Source organism: Diadema antillarum, unplaced genomic scaffold (assembly GCF_040938485.1).
Source record: "Diadema antillarum isolate AM-2024a unplaced genomic scaffold, OU_Dant_1.0 seq00000999_RagTag, whole genome shotgun sequence".
Lineage (NCBI taxonomy): Eukaryota > Metazoa > Echinodermata > Echinoidea > Diadematoida > Diadematidae > Diadema > Diadema antillarum.
Genome location: NW_027271837.1, coordinates 415,577 through 432,502, shown reverse-complemented (window position 1 = coordinate 432,502; position 16,926 = coordinate 415,577). Strand labels below are relative to the sequence as shown.

General features: G+C 39.7%; 1 protein-coding gene across 1 annotated transcript in view; it reads left to right on the top strand.

The window, feature by feature from the left end:
- LOC139742442 (A disintegrin and metalloproteinase with thrombospondin motifs 7-like) overlaps window positions 1-16,926 on the top strand; it is a 177,026-nt gene that overhangs the window by 59,211 nt on the left and 100,889 nt on the right. The window contains exons 9-10 of the mRNA XM_071652981.1: window positions 7,048-7,189; window positions 7,817-7,912. Of these exons, the coding sequence (XP_071509082.1) occupies window positions 7,048-7,189; window positions 7,817-7,912 (238 nt within the window). The remainder of the gene's footprint in view (window positions 1-7,047; window positions 7,190-7,816; window positions 7,913-16,926) is intronic.

The following is a 16,926-nucleotide window of genomic DNA, read 5'->3' as shown; positions in this document are numbered from 1 at the left end:
AATGACTTTTGCACATAAAATAGTGACAGAAACTTAAAGTATACATGCAAAATCTAGTTGGGAACACCGCTTGATAGTCATTCACCACATAGAATGCAAGCCGTATGTGAGAGGAACAAAAGCACGAGAAACGCTATGATTGTACCGCGGGATTAGCTATTTATCGATCGGTTTTGGCGGCTTTGTTTATTGAGCAGAATATGCGAAGTTGGCACGCCGCCGACTGAGTCGGACGTGCGAACGTGGCACATAAAGAGTTAATAAACAAAGCATCAAAATATGCTTTAAAATAAAAAATGTGGTAAAATTGTGGTAAAAGTGAATTCAGTTGGTATAAATTGAAGTTAGTTGACATTTCAACTAGCAAATTATTATGTAGACCAGGTATGTATAATGCTCTTGTGTGTGTGTGTGTATGTGTGTGTGCGTGTGTGTGTTAATTTGTTTGTAAACAGTGTTGACACTTGAAAGCTATGTACCTGACTGGGCTTGCTTACTAGTTCATTCCAGATTTATACCCATTAACCATAATACCAGTTGGTTTTTACTGGTTTCTACTGGTCATGCATATTCATAAGCTATTCAAAATCTCTTGGAATGGAAAAAGAAAACATACAGGTCTAATTGTTTTTATGATTACAATAAGCTTTGAGCTGTATTAAAAAGTTTACTCAATATCATTGTTGTGTTATTCATTATTTCAACTTGAGCTCTAAGGGGGCATTTTCATTTTTCAATATCAAAAGTGTAATTTACTTGGTAACCACGCCTTAAAACATTGTAACTAAATGGCCCTATATAAGTGAGTGTGATGTGTTTGGTACCAACTAGGTGTAGGGTGTAGATACATAGTTTACATAGGCCTAGGCTCTAAGACTAGCTGTAGGGTTATGTTTCTGAAAGGTTAATTGGGATATTGATAATGTCTTCACACATACAGAATGTACATTCTATGTGTTCTGGGATACGCTCAAACATCATTACAATTCAAGAAATTATTATTTATTTTGTCCAAACTCAAAAATGTAAAACAAAAATACTTGAAAAATATATTTTTGCAGTATTTTTGTAGCCTCAAATCATAAAGGCATTAAAATTAGCTAGAAAACATATTTTTATAGTATTTTTTTTTTGCTGTAGCAGCACGACGTGAAAAAAAAGTGTGTGTGATGGAGCGCTGCGCGTGTTGTGGGAATTGTGTCGGTTGAATGTTTCGTTCCTATTATCTCCTGCGTGCTAATGCAACAGTCACACAGTGCTTTACGATGGGTTACGTACACCGCGGATAGATGCGTATGAGTGGACGCAGGGGGACGTAGCGTGGACGCAGGCATCCGCAGGGACGTATGTAGACGTAACTGTCCGTAACTCGTCTGTAAAGAAACGTAAAATGAAGGCGGCAAACCTGCGAAATTTTGAAATGTTCAAATTTCGCAGAGGGACTCCACGAACGCAGACTTACGTAAGGTAACCGTAACCAAACGTAACTACCCGTAACTGAACGTAACTCTCCATAGCTTGAACGCAGACCATCCGCAAAACATTTTACCTCCCTTCCGTTTGCGTTCGTTTACGTCCACCGTAAGTATTCGAAATCAACCGCAAGTTAACGTATCACACAACTTTCGTCCGCTTACGGATATTTGCGGAGAGTTACGGATGCTGTACACGATTACGTCCTTCGACGTTTTCTGTTTTCCACTCGCATGGGAGCACAGAGACGCATGGGAAGCCACACAACTCGTGTTGACAAGCTGCAGCGCATTTACCTGAAGGAATGCTACAACACACTCGGAGCGGTGGAGAGGCAGAACCGCAAAGTCAAGTTACTAAATTTCTCCCACATATGGTCATTTTAGGTGGCACCCGTATACGCATGACATCGCTTGACCATTGGTGCTGAACATTTTTTTTCCTTGTACTATATGAATGTATATTTTTCGAAACTCGGAAAGCAATTTTTGGGTTGGGGATGAGGTGACAGCATTTTTTTTTTCACTTTTCTGGCCGGGAAGGTGTGGGACAGCGATAAACGATATAAAATGAGAACGAATTTAGTATTTCCCTATAGTCTTACCCAATTTACGCTCCATGGATATTACATTTTTTTTAAATATTGTATTTGGGTATGGGAGGGTGTCCGAATGTCCTATTCTGGAAATGTAATAGGCTTTGCTTTATTATAACAATCTCCTTAACATAACCCAGATCACGAAAGTCATGAATATCGCTGCACAATGACAGCGTAACCACAGTTTGTCTATTCCATGACTGTAAGTAATATTTTCTTACTCTGTTTAACTACTCGATCTAGATAGTATTCTATTTGTGGTATAATTATGTTATGTAGTCTTTACATTTATGATGTTTATCCATATTTGAGCTGCACAAATAAACACACAAGTTCAAAATTTCATATACCTTTCATTACTGTAAAGCAAATTAAAGAAATGCGAAAACTTTTCACAACTTGTACGTAAATTCAATTTCAGTTTTCCCCAGTGTACAATGTAAGACAGTCCAATATGTGATAAATTTGCTCTCATAATACATTGACTTGGCAGGGATCGTCATATTGTACATAATTATTTATAACAATCTGTAACTATCCGAAAATATCCGCAGCTCTCCGTAAATAGTCGCAACTCTCCGCAAGTGTTCCGAACTATTCGGAAGTTTATGCAAGTTGAAAGAACAAATTTACGTGAAAATTCGTAAGAATATCCGCAAGTGGACGCAAGTATCCGCATTTGGTCGTATCTCTCCGTATCGCCCGCATATTTTTTCCCGTATGTTTTGTAAAAATGCTCTGGTGACAGCCAGAGATCCCCGGGTGTCCGCAGAAAAAAAAGACTTATTTGGACGTAACGCCGGACGCAGAGCATTATGTGACTGGGGCCTTACGTAGACACACGAACGCTCACACACAACACGCATACGTAGGGCCTACGTAGCCCACGAACACCAAACCCCTCAGATACTCATGCAGGCACAAAACTGCGCCCACAAACACGCACCATCACATACCCTTTGATATACACATACGCCACTATATACCACATATATACCCACGTAAGCACACAGGCACACGTATACACACAGATAAACAAACAACTACCACTATACAACCACCACACATGCACAGTTTCTACATATTGTATTATTATACTCCAAACACACACACACACACACACACACACACACACACACACACACAACAATACGGAAACCCATACACAAGTCACTTATTGTACGCACCTACAAATCATACACATTACATATCATGCAGCTCATAACAAATACACACACACACACACACACACACATACGCATAAACTTACCAGTCATACCCATCCCACCAAAGCTTAACACCGGAGGAACCACCCCGAGCCCGGGGCGACAATCCTTGACGGGGTGACAATCCGTGTCGCAACAAATTTTTTGCCATCATGGATTGTCGCCTTCGAGGTCAAAAACTGGGGACTGCACAAGCGTCACGGATTGTCACCAGACGACATTCCGTGACGGGGGCGACAATCCGTGCCGCCAACTCCGTCACGGATTGTCGCCCCGAGCCGGGGGCGACAATCCGTGTAGGGGCGACAATCCGTGTCGCAACAGGCATGCATGACATTTAAATGTGTGCACCATCTTGCACCCCCTTTACTCGCAAATAAGTTTGTTATGCGTGATGCAATAGCCCAACGCGTTACACGCAACTCGGGTCAGTGCAAACTTGAGATCCCGAGATGTAATACCGAATTTTACAGGAGATCATTTGTGTGCACAGCGGTATCTCATTGGAATAATTTGCCATTAGAGACACGATGTTCTCCCAACTTAGGTTTGTTCAAAAGCAGATTATGATATGTGTGAGTCTAGAGACACGATGTTCCCCCAACTTAGAATTGTTCAAAAGGAGTGCGTTTTGATATCGAGATTTTTTTAAATAAAATCAATGACTAGTACTTTCACAGTTTTATCGGTTGTTTGAATTGTGCAATAAATGCTATTGTTGTAGTTTTTCCCAATTCATTTTTGTTCATTTAGAAACGTTGTAGTATTTACATGTCTTTGAAATTGATCTATAAGCGTTATATGTTTGATTTTTATTGTATTGAATGTATATAATATTTTTTCTTTTTCTTTGTTTGTTAGTAACTGTAATTCTGGAATGTTTTATGTGTTGTGTTTTTAAAGGGCCCCGATGAAAACCAGCCAGTACTGACTTGGGCTACCCTTTTCAAAGATGTGAAATAAATAAATTAAAAAAAAATAAAAATTGCTCTCCCTGAAAAATCTCGGGGAAAGTCATCAGCGCTGAGCAATTGCACCGCATGGATCCTTTTTTTCCCCTCGGGTTCAGCATTTGTCGGTATCGCGCCCTCACTCGGCTTAACGCTTATAGTCGGTGATACAAAGAATCGATAAAATGGGTCCAGTGTGTAGAGTTCTGTGGTCCAGAGCACAGAGCAAAAAGCTGCCTCCGCTGTTGGACTACGCCCTCTTGGGTGCATCAAAGAGGTTAAGGATCTTTCCGCGGAGCCCTCTTGATGTGCGCGTTGAATGATGGGATATATAACGCCGAGTTTCTTGGTAAAACCAAATCTTTCACACGTACACGCGGGGCAAATTGATGCGCTAATTCTGAAATGAGAACAAGTTTCTTTGGTTTAGCATCGTGCTGCTGATCGCGCTCATTGTCGGGTTTTTGTGTCCACACGTGCAAAAAATTCGAGCTTGCAAATTAGCGGGTTACAAAACTCGGGTTTTGTAACCCGCTAATGTGTGTACGTGTGAATCCCCCTTGTATGGTACGCTTCGCTTTTGGTCGCTTTTGAGTGCTCGAACGCACCCATAGTGATCCTACAGTTCATATACAGGGTGTTTCTAAAAAAATGTTACCGAAGTTTAAAGGTCAGCTATGTCAAGAATACATAGCTTATTCTTGTGAAATGTTTATTGAAATAAAAGTGTACAAAGTGCCTCATCACTTTGCTTGCGTCACCATTGCCAAGGATCACAGAGTTAGACTCCTTTGAGAGTGAAGGGTACGAAACCTACTTTTTTCCAAGTTTTGGTTTGTAAAGTACGAAACCAACTTTTCTGTAAGATTTTTGGTTTCATCGTTTGTTTTTTTACACCAAGTTTTAATTAAATGCTATCCCCTCTGTTAACTTTTTGCAAGTAAATGTGATGTTACATAACCAGTGTCTAGCAGCAATCTCTGATGAGCACGTCCTTTCCAGCATTCTTTTCAGTGAATGAAAATGAGAGATGAGTGGCATTGATTGCTACATTTTCATCCAGCAGAGAAGTATTCAAGTAGGACAAGTGCAGTCTTGAATGTAACAGGAGACAGCAAATGATATCTGATCATGGTGCAACTTTACAATCGAGCAAAGGACATTGGTGATAACAACCTTTCACACAACATTTTAACGATAAAAAACAATGGATACAAGGGAAGTATTCCTTTTGCGGTTCCCAGACAGAGATCCTCCATCCAGAAAGACTATCTGGGCAAATGTGCACAAATACCAACAATACTGAACAAGTCTTAAAAGAAAAAAGGGTAATTCTGGCAGGCGGAGGAGTGGGAAATGTCCAGAAAACATTGCAGCAGTCAGGAGACAACTGGAGGTCCATCCTAGGACCACAACTGCATCTGCAACTTCCGTTGTATTGCACTATTGGCTCTTAACGTGTATTCTTACAAAGTGCATGAGCGTCATCAACTGCTGGAGAGGAATTCCAGAGGAAGCTCAACTTTTCGAGATGGCTTATGGGCAGGATTGAGGGTGATGCCAATATCATGCGAAACCTTGATGTTGGCGACGAAGCCGCATTGAACATGGACGGGAAAGTGTGGAGTACGCGGCTGCAGGACATCCACCAGAGTTCAATTACGACCTAAACAAGAGCAGAAAAAAATGGAGCGTTTGGGCTGGACTGTGTGGAAGTGGCCAAAAAATTGGGCTATACTTCTTCAACAGAAACATGAATGGTGGCATGCACCTAGACTTGATGAAAGAGGACATTGTTCACCTGGAAAAAACTTTGAAAGACAAGATCGAGGAGTGTTTCGGCACTTTTGGTGGTTACAGGATGGTGCTCCATCTCACCGTGTTCGAGCTGTCTATGAGAGGCTGGTAGAGCTATTTGGCCAACGCATAATTGCCCTCAACCTTGAGGAATCTTGGAATGAACTCCACGATCTCTTTTGACTTGACACCCTGTGACTTTTTCCTCTGGGGATACCTAAAGAGCAGGGTATACACATCCCCACCACCTGATCTGGATGACTTGCAGGTGCGTATTCGGCATGAGATCGATGCTTGGTCATTATCCTGCAAGTATTAGAAGAGCAGTGCGAGACATGCAGCGTCGTTCAAAGCTTTGTGTCGAAAGGGGAGGTGGACGTGTCAAAGATGTTGGTGTACAAAAGGTAAGGGCAGAATGACGTGCTCACCAGAGATTGTAATTTGCAGTCAATCGCAAAATCTTAACAGAGGGGATGGCATTTAATTAAAACCTGGTGTAAAAACAAACAAACGATGAAACTAAAAACTGACGGAAAAGTTGGTTTCGTACCTTACAAACTCAAAACTATGAAAAGTAGGTTTTGTACCCTTCATTTCACAAGAATAAACCATGTATTATTGACATAGCTAACCTTTGAACTTCAGTTACCTTTTTAGGAACACCCTGTTATTATAGGCTATTCATGTCTCTGCACTAAGCGCACACACACACACACACACACACATACACACACACCTTCGTAATTGTGAGGAAAGATGTGAAAAAAGACAAAATGTTGATTTAGCAATGTTTGAGTCAAATATAGTGGTGAAGGATAATATTTTGCCTGTTTGTATGCCATTTGTACACGTCCACGTTCTTTTCACTTAAATATTACTGTACTATGATATTGATATCTTCAGGGTAATCATAGAGCTGATTAATTTTCGTCGTGCCATGAAACTGATGTATTACATAATGGCAATGACAGTCACATGTACTTCAGACATTCTTTCTTTGCAGTCGCGGTTGGGGTACCTGCTTGGAAGACCTACCGTCTTCTCCGTTCACCTATCCGAGCCTGCTTCCGGGTGTCATGTACACCGCAAACCATCAGTGCCGGTTGCAGTACGGACCAAACGCCACAGTCTGTCCCATGTTTGAGGTGAAACTTTCAGAACAACAAATATTCAGTCTTACACTGGACTCTGCTTTAGGAATTTTAGTCACATTATGTTGTATACTTAGGTAAAAGTCTAAACAGATGTTAGCCAGAACGTTACAAATTTCCGACCTGTGAGTATATTATCAGAATGTGCTGTGAAGCCAGTGACATACTCCGGAATGGAGGGAGTCATATTTGACACTAACTTTTTTGATCACGTACCACATCAATCGGTTACCAAATGAAACGCTGTTGTGTTCTTTTTATCATTATCATTATCATTATCATTATCATTATTATCATTATTATTATTATTATTGTTGTTGTTATTATTATTTATTCGACCAGGTGAGGAATATAGGATACATAATTATCATAAGCGTTACAAACATGAAACAAAAACCAGAATGAATATTACAGAGAGATACACTGTACTGTGCATGTATCACAAAATAAAAAAGGAAATAACTGGAATTTATATGGAATTCTTTAAAAGAATGGCAGCCTTGTGCAAAATATATTCCGAGGATGGTCCCTGATGCATTTTGTATGTTCGTTGCATTTGCATAATGTATAGTTGCTTAAGAGCTTTTTGTTCTTGTATCTACTATGTCATGGACCCGAAAGTCGGACTTGTGTACAACACTATGGTGTAGTGTGGGTGTAATGTGCCAGTCACGTGTTTCCGCTGCTGCGCCAGGCACGCGGTGTGGAAAGGACAAGGTGAGTCCAGCTTAGGTTCTCGTTTCGTTCAAGGATAGTACATTGCACACTGCTGCTATTTGATTTATCCAAGAGACCTCGTATTTGCTGGTAGAACTGAATGCATTGTGTAAACTTGTCTGCTAAAGATCGTTGGTTGTCTCTGTTAAAATGCTGGTGCAGCTACGTCGAGTATTTCTATAGTTTAAATCGGAGGGACAGTGTACTGATTCATTGAATTTCCAGAAAATAAAACATAAATGTATTATGTTTATGATGAAACAATGTTAAAACATATCAGAAGTGTTTGAGAATGTTTATTTCATGTTCAAACTTCGTTTGCCATCAATATCTTGGTCATGCAAAGTCACGATATTTTCTCTATAACATGTTTGCTACGACAGTGATCTGTCACTTGTTCTACTCCCACTTTGTCTAATGCCTGTTTCTAGTCAACCCACATGGTCTAGTTCTGTTTCACCTACAACCATTGCGACCATTTACCAGTAGCCCAATCGCCACTCAGGCTAATTATCAGTTCGTTTAGTTTCCAGTTGGACTATGCCCATTTCGTCTTATATCTAGATGGTTTATTGTCCTTTGGTCTGCATACCACATTATCTAACGATCTGGTTGTCTGATTTCACTTTATAGTGTAATTTCAATTCGTCTTGAATTGCTTTGCATTTTGTCGAAATACCATTTCGTCTAATAACCACTTGTGCTTCACCCACTATGGCTGATGTCTACATAGACAAGGCTCGACATCAGGCCACCAAATTTCCAAAATGGTTATCTTTTCGTGGTCCTGTCGGGCAGCTAAAATTCAAAATGAACTGTTGTATTCCTCTACATTTCGGGCCACTGCAGTTCTTTTTCGGGCCAACTGAATTTGAAAGTCAAATATTTTAGAGGCCCGAACAGGTCAACAGATCAGAGAAAAGAGTTAGTGTCGAAACCCTGACAGAGTGTATTTTATCACTTTTTTGGCGAAGTTGGGCTAATTATCAATTAGTCCACTGAGCAGGTCAAATGACCACATAGTCTGATGCCCAATAGGTCCAAATACCATTTAGTCTAGTGTACACTGCGTCTAATGTTCACATGGACTAACTACAATGTATGCAAGGTGGGTTTCAGAATCCGAGAGAGCGCGGTTACGTTTTGCAATATGCGTCATCCTTCGGTGTACATACAAGCGGAGTGTAAGTCACAGAGAGGATATATCCAGAATCATAAGAACTTAGTCGATTCCTTAGGTTGAATGGCTGAAAAAGAATGTAGAAATGACAAACTAAATCTCAATCTGCCTAACCACCAAAGGTAGGAGAGACAGTCCTCTTAGTGCCACGTTCGCACGCCCGACTCAGACGACGGGGTGCCAACTTCGCATATTCTGCTCAAACGCACAAACCCGCCCAAACCGATTGATGAATCGCCAAAGTACAATGAAAGCGTTTCTCGCGATTCCGTTCATCTCACATATAGCTGCAATTTTGATTGACTAGCAAGTGGTGCTCCCTAGTGGGATATGCGTGTCAATTCTAAGTTTCTGTCACTGTTTTGTGTGCAAAGTCATGCCTTTACAGTAATGTAGCTACTGGGCATTTGAAAGAAAAACAATCATTGATTTGTCATAAAATTTACAACAAAGCAAAGCTTTGTATTTCCTCTACGACTTTGCTCACTGCATGTCCAATTCAAGAGAAATTTATAACATACACAGATTTGAAAAAATAATGTTCTCTCAAAGCTGACTACGTTTGTGTCTCAGAATAATGAGGCACACAGGGGGTTTCCATCATGGCACATAAAGAGTTAACATGTAAGGATAGAATATTTTCATTATCGTACTTTTGTAACAATTATAACGACTTCATTCTGCTTCTTAATGTTCAGGTTCAGGTTCAGTGACATTTCTTGCCATCAAATATGAATATATATAAGTTAACATTCGTAAATAAGTAACATTCGGTCAATTTTCGGTCAAATTTGTACTAGAAGTACAAAAACTTCTGACGAATGTGCCCTTAAAGGGATAGTACAGTACTGGTTGAGATGAAAATTAGGCTTTAACTTTTTTGCGAGATACCAAGAAAACACTTATGAAATAGTACAGAGCATACCATTTTAAGAGGAATTCAAAGTTTATTTGATAAAAATCGGGTCTGGAATAGCTGAAACATCCAAAAACAAAGTAAAACAAAACGATCGTAATAAAGCGTGGGTCCCACACTTACTTAGCATCGCTCTGTTTTGGATATCTCGGCCATTTCAAAACCAATTTTCATCAAAAAAACATTGAATCCCTTTTGGAATTACATGCTCTTTCATATTTCATAAGAGGTTTCTCACTATCTCACAAAAAAATGATAAAAACCTGAAGTTAAGGCTCAACCAAAACTATACAACATAAAGTTTAACATAAATGAATATTACATTCCATAATATGCAGTATCACAGTAAATATATAGAAATACAAAACAGAGGTAAGGACAAAGACAAAGACAGAGACAGAGACAAAAAGAATAATAGAAACAGAGACAGGGACATTCGGACACTGAAATTCACAGGGATATCAACTTGGACTTACATAACAATAATAAAGGGGAAATGGGACCCAACAAACGTGTAATACAGAAGCGATGCATGCAGCTGGAGTAACAGAAAAAAAAAAGCAATCACAACGCCAGTCGTAAATAAAGTGTCATAGAATAGACCAGTTCGTAATTCCACTTTGTGCATGAGCAGAAAAGGTCATTCGTACCAACAGGCACTTTGGTTTGTAAATTCACTGAGATAAGCATCGCTCAGCCAATTACATTTGCGAAATGTACATGCTTTATGAGAGAAAGGAAATATTTTGGCAAGTTCGTTGTGATTTGTAAACTAATTTGTCCTATCTCTCGGACATTATTTCAGAGAAAACATGGACAGCAACGGTAGATAACATGTCTCACCACTAAGTAACGTTAAATGTATGTCCACAAGTGTCCACTTCTGTAATTACTCATTTTGTGACACAAAATTTGACATAATATGACGTTTGCTGCTCCCCAGCATTGGTGTTAATTCAAAGGCAGTAGAGTTTGAAAAGGCACCTCAGTCAAATAAGGCCGAAATGAGGGAAACGGTTCTTTTGTCAGTGACGATGCGTGATTACACAATTGTCACTGTCCAACATCTGAATGTACTCTCATTAAGATGCACATAATCACGTGGCGGCGGTGATGACAGGATCAAAGAAAGACCTCCGTTCATGGTCCACGTGTAGAAGGTCCATGTCTAAATGGTGCTTGCCAGCACATCCACCTGACAGCAAGAATGGTATTTCGCAATTTAAAGGGAAATAGGCTGTTATTGCATTCAATACAAAACAATGAAACGTCAACGCATGGAGTAGTCTAATCACCTGATCTAAACGCAGATTTATTCCTTGTTTGAACATCAATTCCATAGATTGTTCTGTCGGTCAAGCTTATGCCCCAGTCACATAATGCTCTGCGTCCGGCGTTACGTCCAAAAAAGTCATTTTTTTTTTCTGCGGACTCCCGCGGATCCTTTGTCGTCACTAGAAAATTTGTTCAAAACATACCGGGAAAAATGCGGGCGATACGGACAAATACGACCAAATGCGAATATTTGCGTCCACTAGCGGATATTCTTACGAATTGGCACATAATAGTTCTGAACACTTGCGGAGAGTTGCGGATATTTTCGGCTAGTTACGGATAGTTACAGATTGTTATAAATGATTATGGACAGTGTTGTTTTCTGTGACGATCCCTGCTAAGTTAGTGTACTATGACAGCAAGGTTATCACATATTGGACTGTCTTACATTGTACACTGGCATGACTTGGGAAAACTGAAATTGAATTACGTACAAGTTGTGAAAAAATCCGTAATCCTTTAAAGGGATCGTATAGTTTTGGTAGAGACCTAATCATAGGTTTCTAACATATTTTGGTGAGACAATGAGAAACCTCTTATGAAATATGAAAGAGCATGTAATTCCATGAGGAATTCAACGTTTATTTGATGAAAATTGGTTTTGAAATGGCCGAGATATCCAAAACAAAGCGATTCTAATAAGTGTGGGACCCACACTTTATTACTATCGCTTTGTTTTACTTTATTTTTGGATGTTTCAGTCATTCCAAACCCGATTTTCATCAAATAAACTTTGAATTCCTCTTAAAATGGTATGCTCCGTACTATTTCATAAGTGTTTTCTTGGTATCTCGCGAAAAGTTAAAAGCCCCTTTCTGATCTCCACCAATACTGTACTATCCCTTTAATGTGCTTTACAGTGATAAAAGATATATGAAATTTTGAATTTGAGGTTTAAAATCTATTTGTGCAACTCAAATATGAATAAACTTCATAATTGTAAAGAATACATAACGTAATTATACCACAAATATAATACAATATAGATCGATAAGTTAAACATTAGAGTAAGAAAACTATTACTCACAGTCATGGAATAGACAAACTGTGGTTACGTTGTCGTTGTGCAGCGATATTCATGACTTATTGGGTTATGTTAAGGAGATTTTTATAATAAAACAATGCTTATTAAATTTCCAGAGAAAAAAAGACATCAAGACTTTCAAACACCCCTCCCACACCCAAGTACAATATATATACAAAAAATGTAATACATATTCCATGGAGCGTAAAGTGGGTAGAGAAATACTAAATTCGTTCTCAGTTTTCAAGTTGATTTATTTCACTTCCAACAAACAAAATAATTAGAAATACAATGAAACACTCGAATACATAGATGTCAGGAAATCAGTACCACAATGCGATGAACAGAATAACATTGTAAAGAGATACAGGTAAATTATCAACAGAGATACAAATAACTGTTACGTCACTGTTGTGAAGGCATAAACAATATTGCTGGAAATGGAGGGGACTGCTAAAAAGCAGGGCTTGTAGAATGCAGTCCCCTCATACAGAAAAAAAAAATATAATTGCAAAAAACAACAACAACAACAACAACAATTTCCCTAAACGGTAGTACAAAAAAAAAAAGACAGACAGTGTAATACACACATACATGCACACATACATGCACACATACCAACGCACATTAACAAACACAAAGCGGCTCTCTTATAAGGAAAGATTGATGAGAGGATAGAAAGATAGTAAGGAAGGTAGGAAGTCCGAGGTGGAAAGGGTGAGGGAGGGAGAGGAGAGGGAAATGGTGGGTCTTAACCAGGGCACTGGAGGCACAGAAGCACGGGCTCGCTGATAAACAAAGAGTAGTTAGGTTACCGACGCAACAACGATTTTGAAAATCAAAAGTAAAAAAAAAAAGAAGAATGAATTATTTTGCTGCATACGAAGTTTTGAAATAATTCTTTAACTTTAAAGAAAATGTTTTAAAACTTAAAGCTTCTTTTATATTATTGTCAAGAGAATTCCAGAATTTTGGTCCAGAAAAGGAGAAAAAAGATTTTGCAAAAACCGTCCTAGTCAAAGGCAAATGATATTCATGGGATTGACGGGTTGGATATGCATGAACAGTTTCATTCTTTAAGAACATGGAATCAAACACAAAGGGGAGAGAATGGTTAGTGAGTTTATACATGAATTGTCCTAAGTGCAAACGATAAAGGTAAAAAATTTTCAAAATATTATTTTCGTGAAATAAATTATTAGTATGACTTCTTCACGATTCGTGACAAATGACACGAAGAGCTTTTTTCTGTAATGATAATACTTCTCGGTAAATTTTCCGGCGAATTACTGAACAGCATACATTTTTTTTTTTAGTTTTTTTTTTTCAAAGTTATTGACAGTTTGTTCGCTCTTATCCAATGGAGTAACTTCGTTAATTCACCGTTTAAAGTATCAATAATCGATCAGAATCAGATAAAACACATTATTATCATCCGGAAATAATAAGAAAGAGAGGATGTTTGAAGAATTTGACATATCATTGACATAGAGAATTTTATATAGTTATCGCTGTCCCACACCTTTCCCGGCCAGAAAAGTGAATGAAATGCTGTCACCCCATCCCCTACCCAAAATATTGCCTTTTCGAAAACAATATACATTCAAAGAGTGCAAGAAAAAAAGTTTAGCACCAAGGGTCAACCGATGTCATGAGTATATGGGTACTACCTAAAATGACCATTTTGTGGGAGAAATGTCATAATTTGACCATGCGGTTCTGCCTCTCCACTGCTCCGACTGTGTTGTAGCATTCCTTCAGGTAAATGCGCTGCAGCTTGGCAACACGAGTTGAGTGGCTTCCCACGAGTCTCTGTGTTCCCACTTGCGGTTACTTTCGGATACTTACGGTGGACGTAAACGAACGCAAACGGACGGGAGGTAAAATTTCTTGCGGATGGTCTGCGTCCAGGCTACGGATAGTTACGTTCAGTTACGGATAATTACGTTTGGTTACGGTTACTTGCGTAAGTCTGCATCCGTAGAATCCCTCTGCGAAATTTTGAACATTTCAAAATTTCGCAGGCTTGGCGCCGTCATTGTGCGTTTCTTTACGGATGAGTTACGGACAGATACGTCTACATACGTCCCTGCGGATGCCTGCGTCCACGCTGCGTCCCCCTGCGTTCACTCATCCGTATCTATCCGCGGCGGACGTAACCCATTGCAAAGCACTGTGTGACTAAGGCATTATGTATTATGTCGCTTTGAAAGCGATTGAAGTGCCTAACCAACTGAGAAAAAAAAAGAAAGGTCATTTGTACCAATGAGTACATGAGCTAATTACGAACTGGCTTGAGGTGTGCGTTTCATTCAATTTGTGTCCCTCTACAAATAAAATTTGTAAGATCGTAACTGCTGATCTGTAATTCAGAGTTGAGATGTGCGTTTTATTCGATTTGTCTCCCTCTACAAATTAGATTTGTAAGATAGCAACTGCTCATCTATAATCTTTAACAAACATATCGGGGGAAAAAAACACACTGGACTGAAATATGTCATCTACTGCTTTCCGGGGAGCGACATTACCACAAGGCTATCCCTAGTTGCCGGCAGCGGCACGATGAACTGCAAACAAATACCCAAGCGCGGAAATTTGTACATTGTTATGTTAAGTAGTCCAAGGCGGACAAGGCATTAATGAAAGCAAGAGATTATTAAGGAGAAGGGTGATTTTTTTTTTTCAATTTGTCTCCCTCTACAAATGAAATTTGTAAGATCGCAACTGTTTATCTGTACTTTTTAAAGGCTCTGTCACACCTTTCCGGGCAAGCCTTGCGTGCGACTTGCGCAGAGCATTTTTTTTTTTTGCTACCCGGAGGTCCTTGCAGATGAATCCGCATATGACAGTACCTAGCACGTACCTTACCCGTAGTTACCCGTAGTTGCGCACGCAGGTCCTATTTACCCGCAGCCAAGTTTATGCTTTCCGGGCAAGCTAGGCGGGCTTGTTGCGTGTGGGGATTTTCCAGCACGCAGGACAATTTTTGCAGGCGGGCAAGGATTTGGGAGAGTTTCGCCTGCGGTTTACCTGCTGGACCCGTGCTACTTACGTTCTACTTATGTGCATTCCGTGTGACCTGCGTGTCAGGCGCATGGGTGGCGAGTGAGGGTGACAACTCGGTGAAGGAACCCCTCTGAAGAAATTTGATATGACAGAAGTCCCACGGAATGTCATTAACTTGGCCGCAGCCGACTCTAACCTAATCAGCAGAAAGGCAGTAACTGACCCTCAGCATGCACACAATTTGCTCGTATAGCTCGCTCCACGCCCGCAGAATTGACCAGCTATATTGATATTGGCAAAATTTTTCCTGCATGCTGGAAAAATCCCTACTCGCATCAAGCCCGCTTAGCTTACCCGGAAAGGTGTGACAGGGCCTTTACAAACATGTTGGAAAAACAAAGAAACCATGGAACTCGAACCTTCATCTACTACTTTCCGCGCAGCAACACTCCCACCAGGCAATGTCTGGTTGCCGGCAGTGACACAATGAACTTGGAACAAACACCCAAGCCTCAAAATTCTAACATTGTTACGTTAAGTAGTCCAAGGCGGACAAGAAATTATGGAAAGCAAGAAATTATTAAGCAGAGGGGTGAACATTATGAAATATGAATGATTCTTTAACGTAGTTTTAAAGTTGTCAACTTTTATAGGTGAATCCGACTTCAGAGTACTGTAACAAATGGCGGTCATTACTGGGGTTTCCAAAGAAGAACAAAAGCACTTTCAATGGGTTATGCAATGAGCCAGGTGCGTTACTATGTCAGTGTATACATTGTCTTTTGTTAGGCACACTTGAAACCCCCAGTTAGAAATTACCATAAAAAACAGTCCCCAAACCGAATTGGTCGATAAGTTGTGCATTTATTTTCTTTTTATTTTTGGGCAAGTACATCTGTAATGATGCAAGGACGGAGCTTGTGCTGTCATATTTTTTTATTGTTGTTTTTTAAAAATTGCTGTTTTGAATGAAATTGGTTAATATGTCTTTCTGTTAGTGTGTATGTGAATGTGCAATAGGTATACCACAGTGTCTGACAAACCTATGAACAGGAGAAAGTAGACTGTGATTACAGTTACAAGCATCACTTGGCAGCATGAATACATGGTTCACGTTCAAGAGAGATACAATCAGAGGTATACAAAAGAAGAGATGCCAGAGACGCCAGATCTTAATCCTCCTCCATTGCTGTGGAGGTGATGCTATTGACATACACATGTGTAGGGTCTGACAACAAAAGGTGCTATTGAAAGTACAAAGCAACTACACATACAAGATGTAGGATCAAGTGTACAACACTGGACACTGAAAATGTCAATGCAGAGTAGGCTACAGTATCAAGATACAAAATTCAACCGCTAAAATATACAGCTAACTTACCAACAAATTGAATGGAAGAGGTCTAGCAAGCTCCTTGACACAAACAAAATACAATATAAACAACCAAACTGCAAAAATGCAACAAGAACCCGGAAAAAGAAACAAAATAATAAGAGCCCTAAATGAGTGGGGCTACCTATGGAAGCGCGCACATACACATACACAAAAAAAA